This window comes from Myodes glareolus, chromosome 1 (genome assembly GCF_982192425.1).
Source record: "Myodes glareolus chromosome 1, mMyoGla1.1, whole genome shotgun sequence".
In the NCBI taxonomy this organism is placed as follows: Eukaryota; Metazoa; Chordata; class Mammalia; order Rodentia; family Cricetidae; genus Myodes; species Myodes glareolus.
The window spans coordinates 55121398-55132253 of NC_142026.1; the positions used below are offsets into that span (position 1 = coordinate 55121398).

General features: G+C 52.4%; 1 protein-coding gene across 4 annotated transcripts; it reads right to left on the minus strand.

Moving 5' to 3' along the window:
• Positions 1-303: 303 nt before the first annotated feature.
• Positions 304-10531, minus strand: Lgi4 (leucine rich repeat LGI family member 4). Of its 4 annotated transcripts, XM_085692557.2 has the most exons (10): positions 10225-10516; positions 9666-9730; positions 9221-9292; positions 8832-8903; positions 6491-6562; positions 6311-6382; positions 5973-6142; positions 2844-3008; positions 2256-2761; positions 304-1326 (listed from the first exon to the last, which is right to left on the minus strand). In XM_085692557.2, the coding sequence occupies exons 3-10, from the start codon at positions 9277-9279 to the stop codon at positions 1012-1014; spliced, it is 1431 nt and encodes a 476-aa protein (XP_085548683.2). In that variant the 5' UTR covers positions 9280-9292; positions 9666-9730; positions 10225-10516; the 3' UTR covers positions 304-1011. The 4 variants fall into 4 exon arrangements, with proteins under 4 accessions (XP_085548683.2, XP_048294239.3, XP_085548710.2 ...); XM_048438282.3 differs by having other exon boundaries at positions 9666-10531; XM_085692584.2 differs by lacking the exons at positions 9666-9730; positions 10225-10516 and adding an exon at positions 9600-9649.
• Between the last annotated feature and the right edge of the window lie 325 nt (positions 10532-10856).

The following is a 10856-nucleotide window of genomic DNA, read 5'->3' on the forward strand; positions in this document are numbered from 1 at the left end:
TCTGAGACCTCACTTTATCATGAGACCTTCTCATATACCAAATGTCCCTTTAATTCCCCAGGGAACCCCTAATAGTATACAGTGGTCACATAGAATGAGACCCTCTGCTGACCCCAGGCTTTTTTCAGATTCCCCAGTACCCTGATATCAGGGCCTCCAGAAGGATGCCATGTGACACCCTGGAAAATGCCTAAAACCTTTCAAAGCAAACTTCTTGCGCAGGGTCCCATCCAGGGCCATCACCCGCCACTCAGCAATATTCACAAGACCCTCCTGCCGTGTGCCCACAGACAGGGCAGGTCGTGGGGAGCACAGGACATTTATTTACGGACTCACTTTCTGTTCTTGCCCCTGTCACATTCTGGGAACAGGGTGCCCAGGGCTTTCTCTGATACCTCCAGGCTCATCATTACTGATTCACCTTTTCTGCACACACGTAAAAGCGACAAGACGCCAGCAGTCAGTCTTTGGCAGCAGACATGCCTACATGCAGCAAAGTACCAGGCCCAGAAACTGCCCATCTGCTGTGATGTCACTGAATGTCACAGAGATACATATTCCTCCACTAAAGCCAATGGCCAGATTGGGTTTGAGTGGAAAAGAAAGCTCTCTCTCGGTACTTTCTATGGAGCAGGACCAAGGGGTCTTTGAGGGCGGGATATTTGGACCTCTTGGAGCTCAGCAGATTTTGATTTCTGTATCCCAGCTCCCTGCTGTGTCCCAGGCTGAGCACCCAAGTCACTGTCTATGGGAGCACCTGTCCTCAGTCAAAATGTGGTTTCAGACTGCGTGGGATCCAAACGTTGTTGGGAGCAGAGAGACCTCTTCCCGTTTGCCCCTAAGCTGCAGATCATCCAAAATGTGGGCTAAGCCTGACCCAGGCTGATGCATTTGGATAGTGAATGGTGTATCATATAGGACTGGCTGTGATGGCCAGGTGACCAGGTCCAAGAGGGTACCCCGATGTCGCAGGATGCCCTTGCCAGCCCCTCAACCACTTCCTGCCCAACCTCAGGCACTGAGATCCAATTCGTGGTGCTGGTAGATCTGCGTGGGGCCCTTGAAGCACGCTGCAAATAGAAAGCGTCTTCCGGCGACGGTGACTTGGGCAAAGGCTCGGGGGGCCACCAAGGCCGGGGGTCCCAGCTCCTGTAGCGGCTCCAAGATCCCTTTATCAGGTTCAAGGCGAAAGACCTGGCTGAAGGCGAAGTCGCTGCCCAGGATGGCCAACTGGTCTCTGGCGATTAGTATTGGCTGGAACACGTGGGAACCTCGAGATGGAAGCTGCTGTACCAAGCGGAACATGGAGCCATCCCAGCGCATGACCTGCAAGGTGTGGAAGCTAGTTAGAGTGAGCCTGGGTCAAGGCTCTGGAGGACTTGTAACATGAGCCTGTGGGGCCTCAGTTTCTCTGTAGCTTTTTTTTTCTTTTTTTGAAACTTGCTGGCAGTGACCGACTGTCTCAAACCTTCCGGGCAGTGAGAAGACAGGCCTGTGACACCAGCACAATGCCCAGCAGCTTCCTCAGTGTATAGATAACATTCACCTTCTCAGAGCAGATAATTGTTCTAGACCTTTCTCTCTCCCTCACGTGCTACACAGAGTGTCCAGCAAGGGTCTACTGATCTTACTGTCATGTGTTACACATCCACCTTCTCCCGACTCCTGTTCTTGTCTCCACTGTCTTCCCTTGGAGACCCCTCACATAACTGAGTTGGGGGGGGGTCTGTCCCTGACTGTACCTCATTCTGAAAAGAGAATCTTGGAGACGGTGAGCGGGGCCTAACACCAGCTCAACCTTGAGGGGGTAGTATCCCAATGGGAAGGGTGTGGTCGGAGTTAACTGTCATGCTGGAATGTTCTAGCGTTACAGAGCCAAGCTTAGCAGAGTAGAACAAGCTTAGCCAAGCAGATCATGTTGGCACATTCCTGTTACAATAGCACAGGGCTGAGCCACAAGGTTGAGGCCAGCCTGGACTGCCTGCTAAGACCCTGAGTCTGCCTCGGGCTGTAGATCATCAGTTGAGGGTCAGGAGTGCAGCTTTCATATGGAGCTTATGCCTGGAATCCACTAGAAAGGGGTTGGGGGTGTGGTTTGCTTGCCTAGAATTTGTCAGGGATTGGTTGTGGGTGAGGCTCAGTGGTAGAACCCTTGCCTGGAGTTCACCCGTGAGGGGCCGTGCTGAAATAGTGTTCCAGCCCCCTGTCAACTACTGTGATCAGGCCTGGACACCACTGCCTGCCCCCAGTCTCACCATGGAGTCCCCAATGTATCGTGTCAGGCACAGGAACACATCTCCACCGGCCTGAAAGTGTTTCGTGGCATAGACATCTTCGGCCTCTGGGATGTCTGTGCGCCTTTCGAAGCGGCCACCAAACCAATGGAAAAGCACAGGCCTCTGGGAGGCCGAAGCAAGCAGCAGATGCGGTCGGCCATCTAGCTCCAGGACCTCAGCGTCGGTGTCGCGGTGCCAGGCGTGCAGGCTCTGGCGTGGGTAGAAGCCGGACCCGTCTTGGCACAGCAGGGTGGTACGACCAGCTTTGGAGGAATCAGCCACCACGAAGCAGGGCTGCCCATCCAACCACAGGAGTTCGGCATCATTGGGTCGCAGTAGGCGTTGAGGGGCTAGGACCTGTATTGGGGCCAGATGCAGGTCGGCGCTGGGCCGAGACCACAGATATGAGCCTCCCCACAAACGGGCAGCCAGTATGAAGAGGCGTGGGCCCAGCACCAGAGGTTTGCAGGACACCACGGAGGGCGCTGTAGGGAGAGTGGGACACAGTCAGGCTCAGTGGCAATCTGGGGACAGGAGGGAAGGGGCCAGGAGAGGAGGGGAGCTCACCAGACACCTCTTCCTCTGTCCGGAAGCGGTGCACGCTGTAGTCCCAGACCAGGATCAGGCAGCGGCCAGCAAAGGGCTGTGCCAGGATCATGTGAGGTTCCCCCTGATAGGAGAAGGACTCCACGCTCAGTGCCGACTCCCCAACAGTCTGGAGCCAGGACAGTTCTAGAGGCAGCAAGAGAGTCAGGGGTGCCTGGGAGTGGGCAGGGGACCTCATTGATGGGCCTTGGTTAGCACATCTTTGAAAAGAGACTTCGCAGTGTTCACCACATAGGGACCTACAGAATGGAACCTTTTTGTCTACAGATGTGTTAACTCTCAGAAACACGAATGTCTTTCTTTTCAAGGCCATGTGGCATCATCAAATAATCCCTTGGAAACTGTATTAGACAGAAGTTATGGGACACACTTGTGATCGCAGCCTTGAGGAAGCTGAGGCAGGAGGATTTCTGGTTGCTGGCCAGCCTGGGTTACATACTGTGATCCTGTCTCAAAACCAGAAAACAAATCAAACAGCACGTTTAGTTACTCAACTCCATGGCATTCCTGTGAGCTACACTTTGTTACCATGAGAACTTGAGGATAAGTGGCCGGGGCAGCCAGTTAGCCAGCAACATTCATTCTCCCCAGCTGGAACTGGGGCACAGAAGACAGGCCTGTCAGCCCAGCTATTCAGGAGGATGAGCCAGGACGATTGAAAGTTCAAGGCCTGTCTGGGATACAGGAGTTCAGGATAGTCTTGTCAACTTAATAGCAGACCCTATCTCAACACCAAAAAAAGTAAAAAGAGGGCTGGGATATATGTAACTCAGTGGTAGAGCCCCTGCCTAGAATCCCCCAGTGAAGGGCTGGGGTGTGTGGCTCAGTGGCAGAATGCTTGCCTAACGTGAAAGATTCTGAGTTTAATCCCTAGTAACACACACACGCACACACAACTCATACACACAGATACACACACACACACCAGTTTTTTCATGAAGCATGGAGATGACCATCAGGCAGACCCACCAGAATGTTCCAGCACCCCTACTAAGGCGCTCCTCAGTGCGATATCCACTTCACTGTGTGAACATGACTTGGCCTGGATCTGGCCTCTTTCGATTCCTTTTTGCCATACCCCAAATCACACAGCGGTGTCACAACCTGGTCTGAACCATAAATACAAGGGCAGCAGCTAGGGGCTACCCCACTCATGCAGAAGATGGGTTATCTGCTCCCACTTGTGTATATGTGTATATGTAGGGTTGCATGACACAGGTCTGGGGGTCAGAGGGCAAGTGCGAGAGCTGGTTCTCTCCTTCCATCAGATGGGTTCTGGGGATTGAACCCAGGTTATCAGACTTGGTGGCAAGTGCCCTTACCCACTGAGCCATCTCACCAGCCCAGGAAACTCTTTAATTCACTCTCCAGGTTGTCAGTGGGAGACCCAGGCTGTAACTCCATTGGTGGTATGCCACCCTATATACCAGGCCCTGTTCCTAGGTAGCAAGGTTGAAATAATAAGCTAAAACCGAGGCCATTCAACAAAGGGAATTTTTGTTTTTAGGCAGGCCTTTACCATGTAACCTACACGGGTCTCAAGTTTATAATCCTCCAGCCTCAGTCATTCCAGTGCTGAGATTGCAGGCATGTGCTACCACGCCCTGAAGAATCTTTGAAAAATCAGAGTCCTTTAATCAGTCCTTCCCGGGCTGGGGAGATGGCTCAGGACACTTGCCAGTCTGATGGAGCTGAGTTCAATCCCAGAACCCACAAGGTACAAGGAAAGAATCAGTTCCCGCTTATCCTCTGATCTCCGCATGTGTGCCATGGTACACATGGGACCACTACTCCCTCACACACATGTTTTGAAACAAACAAAGCCGGTCGGTAGTGGTTACATGTCTTTCATCCCAGCACTGAGGGAGGTAGAGGCAGGCGGGTCTCTGTGAGTTCGAGGCCAGTCTGACTTATAGAGTGAGTTCAGGACAGCTAGGGCTACACAGAGAAACCCTGTCTCAAAAAGCAACAACAAACTGCAAACAAAACCCTATTACTGGTTGTTTGCGCCCTTCCTTGGCTTCCCTGGTCCCGGCTCTGGGCTTCCTCAGATGCTAATGTCTTCTCCAGTCCTGACTTCCTCACTCCTGTCCCAGACTCTGCCTGTGCCTCCCAACTCTGTCCCTACTCCCTGTCTGTGCCTTCTTATTTTGGAGGAATCATCCTGGACTGTTTGGGGTTGCCTTCCTTCTCTCACCTCAGGAAGGGTGAGATCCAGGGCCACCCATCCCCTGTCCTCCTGCATGACCCAGCACTCAGAAAATGTCACGATATATTCTATACATTCGTGGAAGAGCTAAAAGAAGAAAAGCCCCAGGGAGGAGGGATGTCCCCGCAGCTCCCAGGACCAAACAGATGCATAGGAGGGACCTTTAAAGGCCTCCTATTAACAATACCAGCAAAGACTCACAAAAAATGCTTTGCGAGCCAGGCATAGTGCTACACACCTGTCTTTAGTACTGGGGAGGCTGAGACCAGAGGATTGCTACAAGTTCGAAGCCAGCTCTGGCTACATAGTGAGACTTTGTCTCAGAAAACAAATCAAAAATAGCGACAAACAAGGGCAGTAGAGATGGCTCAGGGTTAGGAGCGTTTGCTGCTCTTGGGGAGAACTGGAGTCCCAGTTCCCAGCTCCCATGCAAGACAGTTTACAATGCCTTTAATACCAAGTCCAGGGAATCCCACATCTGGACTTGAATGCATATGCCATACACAGACAGACACAGATACGTATAGCAACAACAAAAACCATAATAATATAAAAGTCTCTTGTCCTGGGACCGGCATCAGAAACTGTGCCCACAGAAGGGGGAGGAGGCAGAAGAGTCACAAGTTCAGCACCAGCCTTGTTGGTGAGGTGAACTGAGAGCCTGTCAAAAAGTAAAGAGAAATACTGCCTAGCGTTCAATCCTCACAGAGATCTGTGATCACTGGATACACCCCTGCTTTACAAATGAGGAAACCGAAGTTCAGGGAGGTTAACGCCTCAGCCCTGTGGCTGCCCCTTCCTCCCTGATTTCCTCTCTTCTTTGGAGGCCCTGTTGTCACTCCCACTGCTGAGGGGTTAGGGAGGGAACAGGAAGCCTTCACCTGTGGCTCTGCACTTGAACTTCTTCGGGTCAAGGTGGTTGATCTGCATTTGGGCAAGGGCAGAGGGGCCTGCACAGGCCCCCAGGCCCACGCTGGCATTCACCGTAGGCACCCACTGCAGCAGCCAAAGTACTCGGCAGTCACACTGGAACGGGTTCCCACGGAGGTCCCTGGGGTGAGAAGCCAGGAAGAGGCTATGACCCAGTGTCTCTGGCTTAGAGGCCGAGACACCTTCTCAGGTGAGGATGGCACCCTCAGGTGACAGGAAAGGACAAGCGAAGCCCTCCCTATCAACATTCCCAAGCCCCGCCCTCCGCCCTCCCTGAGCCTGAGCTCACACGTGAGTCAGAGTCTCCAGGCCTCGGAACAGGAATCTGGGGAGAGCCTCGAGGTGGTTGTTGGCCAGGCTTCTGATGGAGCAGGAGAAGAAAGAGTGTCAGCCGTGGCCAGGAGATGCTATGACCTTGAGGGATGGGTCGGGTGCCTATGGTGGAAGACTGGGCTGTGGAGATACACACAGGTGTGTGAGTGAGCGGAGTCCTCTCAGGGCATTCTTGGAGATGGAGCCAATCTTGTTGTCCTCAATGAAGCTGTGGGGAGAAGGTGGAGTGAGGGAGAGGCCCCCAGTGCTGGAGAAACCGGCCCTAGGAAGCCACCAGAAGGGCTCCTTTCTCCTCCCTCACCTAGAATGACCACAAGGAAACCATTCTTCACCAGGCTGCTCTCACAGTAGCCAAGGTTTTGGCTCTATGGTCACCGACAAGCTTATCATACATAAGTCATCATACGTAAGCTTATCATACGTCTACCATCACCACCACCACCACCCTGGCACCAGTGGCACCAACATGTGTGCCTCACTTATCATCACTGAACTTAGCATCAGCAACAGCCGTTAACCCCAGAATGGTGCTGGCCGTCTCTACCCACTTCCAGCAACACCTCACTACCTTCCAGTAACACCCATTGTCAACCCCACAGCAATATCACACCTTTATGACCAGAAACAAAACCGCCGCCATGACACCATTACTGCCACCATTGTTACAAACCTCAGCTGGTACCAACAGCATCACCGTCACCACCAACATTCCCACCACCCACCACCACCCCCAGCATGGTGTTTTTATGAACAGCAGCAACTTCATCACCATTGGTAAACCCAGAGCCAACAACACCGTCAAAACTAGTAACAGGGCTGGGGCATGACTCAACAGGTAAAGGCGGTTGCCACCATGACAACCCAAGTTCGATCCCTGGGACCCATGTGGTGGAAAGAGAGGTTGTCTGACTTCATATATGGACCATGGAGTATGCACGGTCACCCCATTCCTCAAAATAAGTGCAACATTTTTTAAAACCATGGCACCTGGGCTGAGGTGTGCCTCAGAGATAGGATGTTTACCTAGAATACCCCAGGGAAGGGCTGGGCATGTGTTTTGGCTCAGTGGTAGAGCCCTTGCCTAGAATCCCCCAGTGAGGGGCTGGGATGTGGATCAGTGGTAGAGCCCCTGCCTAGAATCCCCCAGTGAGGGACTGGGCATATGGCTCAGTGGTAGAACCCCTGCCTAGAATCCCCCAGTGAGGAGTTAAGAACTACTTTCCTAGCATGCCCGAGACCCCAGGTTTTAAAACAAAACAAAACAAAACAACAACAACAACAAAAACAAATAGAAAATACAAAACTAGAAAACTCCCACCAACATTCCACCCATTGCCATGACCAACATCAACACACGCCATAAGCATGGGCCTCTACACTGACAATCATCACAAACACCAGTCCCACACACTTTATAAATAGCTTCAATAGCACCAACACTATTGTGGCAGCCATTTTGGTCAGCAACCCTCCATAACTGTCACTGAAAGAGAGGTAAGGCCATGTGGCAGAATGTAGATGATTATAAATGAGTTAACTTGAGTTGTAAGAGTTAGTCAGTAATAAACCTGAGCTATTGGCTGACTATTTATAATTTATATTAAGTCTTCGTGTTGGTTATTTGGGAATGGTGGGCAGGAAAGAACAGTCCACCTACAATCACGTCCCTTTCATCAGTTACAAGGGACACCCCCTACATCCCATCATCCACAGCAGCATTATCACACTGCCAACGGCCCTGCAAACCTGTCATACAGCCGTCCCCTCCAGCAACCTAATACCTGCACATTGGCACTGCCACCCATACTGTCACATGGTCACTGCATAGCTTCAAGTGGCTTCTGGGTAATTTTAAATGTTTCCTGGCTCTGACCTCCTAAAATCCCCCTGCATCAGAACAACTGATTCTGGCTACCTAGGCCCTTTGCTAATTCTTGGTTTCCAGGACTGGGACTGAAACCTGGGGTCTCACACATGCTAAGCAAATGTCTACCCCCAAGATGTATCCCTAGTCTTTTACTTTATTATAATTATTTCTTTTTTTCCAAAGTTTATTAATTTATAAAAGTTTCTATTTCCACCCCTCCTCCCAACACCCTCCCATATAATTTTTTCTTATTATGAGACAGGGTCTCACTGGATTGCTCAGGTTAGCCTTGAACTCACTCTGTAGTCCAAGCAGGCCATAAATTATCCATGCTCCTGACTCAGACTCCTGAATAGCTGGGATTGCAGGCCTGAGCCACCAGAGCCAGCTTTCATTGTGAATCTTAAAGAACGCAGAGATGAGATTCACTTCTGACCACTGACCAGTAACCCCTGAATTGTCCACATTGCAGCCTTCCTCCTAGGGACCTGCCATTGGTCAGACGCTCCCTTCCCCAGACCACCTCCTTTTGTCTTCTTACACTGGGAGTCACTGAGAGGCTCGCCCACCCCTCCAGACCCACCTTCCCCCAGTCTCTGGCTGTACTCACAGGTACTGAAGGTAGGACAGGCCGATGAAGGCATCGTCCTCGATCACGGAGAAGGTATTTGATGTGAAGAGCCTGGCAAGGGGGCAAGGCAGAAGTCTTCAGAGTTGCAAGCCAGTATCTATGGCTGTGCCCTTAACCTCCATCCAATCCAAAGACACACATGCAAGCATGGGCATATGTGAATAGACACAGATGCTTCCATAAGTACACACAATGTACACGTGTCTTCACAGGTGTCTGAACACTTCCCATGAATGTCCACGTGCATGAGATGCATACACACACACACACACACACACACACACACACACACACACGCATCTCCACACACACAGGAAACAGCCATTCCCTTGAGCAGAGAGCTGTGGGCCCAGCCAGGACATACTCACAGTAGGTGTAATGATGGCATCTTCATGAAGCTGCCAGCCTTCAGCTGGGAGACCCCCATCCTGACAAGGGATCTGGGGGCATGAGATCAGTAAGCAGGAAGCCATTTCAGCTTCCCTCTCTAAAGTCAGAGGCCCTGGCTGCTCTGGAGGCCCTGGCCTCCTACTGCCCTCTGTCTCTGCCCTCCGCCATTCCCTCCACATGCATACAAGGTCCTCGGCAGTACTCAGCCCCGGGACACGGCACTTCCAGTGTTCCCATTGTTCCCCCTGCCCTTTGGGACTTCCTCAGTCGGCACCTTTCCAAATCTCAGCATCCCTCTTTCAGACATCCCAGAATTCTTTGGTATCCAAGATTCTGATAGAGACCCCAACCTCCTACCCCAAGTCCTGTAGTTCCAGGTCTCCTCCTCCCTCCCTTTAGGCCCGCAGAGGGCCTGGCACTCACAGTGACAGGAGCGTGGTGGAGAAGCTCTCGGGCAGTTCGGTGGAGCCCTCACACAGAGTACTTTCCTTGGAACAGGAACAACGTGGAGGACACTTTCCTTTGGGGGGACTCCAGGCCACTCCTGCCCCAGCCCCGGCCAACAGCAACAACAGAATGCCTGCCCCTCCCATGCCCCCTGCCCCTGCCCAGGCTCCCAGCGACCCTAGTCCACCAGACCCGGACCGCTACATCTTTGTATGATGCTCCTCCACCCTGCTGCTGGCCATGCTGTCCTGTGGCTGCCTCGCCTTGTTCTCTCTCCCAGTCCTTCCCTCGGGACTCCCTGTATCTGGAGTGTGGGATTCTCTGTCACTAGCTTTCTCTCCCTATCTTTCTATTACTCTATTTCCCACCCCTGCAATCTCTTGTCTACTTCTGTCTTTGTCTCTCTGTGTCTCTGATTTGGCCTCTAGAACTCTGGTGTGTGTGTGTGTGTGTGTGTGTGTGTGTGTGTGTGTCTGTCTGTCTGTCTGTCTGTCTGTCTGTCCTGGTACTTCTGCCTGATGTCCGTAATGCTCACCTCCCTGCCCCGTTTCAAGTTTCCAGTACTTTCTGTGTGTCCTCCCACACTCTTGTCCCACTTGCTGTGGCCTGGGATGCGCCCAGCAGAAGGGTAGGAAGGAGGGGGTCAGAGGCCATAGGAAGAAAAGGCTCAGGGAAGGGACTGAATGGCCTTTGAGGGGGCGGGGCTGCCAAGAGCTTGAGCCACCCTAGGCACTCCCAACCAACCCCTTCATCAGAGTCCCTACTCAACCCCAGGGGAAGAGTGGGAAGGATGTCCCCAGGGTGGAGACCAGATGGCTCTGCAGACTGCAGATGGGAGGGGCTAGGAGGAGAAGTCACTGGGGGAAGGGGGATATCCCAGCTGTCCCACCAGCCCCTTCTCTTAAAGGGTGTGGTCCATCCTGTCACCAAAGCTCCACCAGGCCCAGTACCGGTCCGGCTGCTCCCCCTGGTGGTCAACTTTGGCAGGACGGCTGCACTACCCCAAAGTCAGAGCTCCCTCCCTGTCCCTGGGATTAACTCTATGAGATCCAAGACTGAATGCAAGAGCTAAGGCGATGGCGCTGCCTCTCTCTTCCAGGGAAGATCTGTCGAGCTTTGTCCTAAAACGTCGCCACCAGCGTTCTACTCTTCCCATGACCCTCAAGC

Excerpts from the sequence above, each read along its gene's own strand:
- Lgi4 (XM_048438282.3), bottom strand. The coding sequence starts at position 9,835 with ATGGGAGGGGCAGGCATTCTGTTGTTGCTGTTGGCCGGGGCTGGGGCA. Across the intron at positions 8,904-9,220 it reads ATGCCATCATTACACCTACT|GCTCTTCACATCAAATACCT; the intron begins GTGAGTATGTCC and ends CCCCCTTGCCAG. Across the intron at positions 6,563-8,831 it reads CTGTCCTACCTTCAGTACCT|CTTCATTGAGGACAACAAGA; the intron begins GTGAGTACAGCC and ends TTCTCCCCACAG.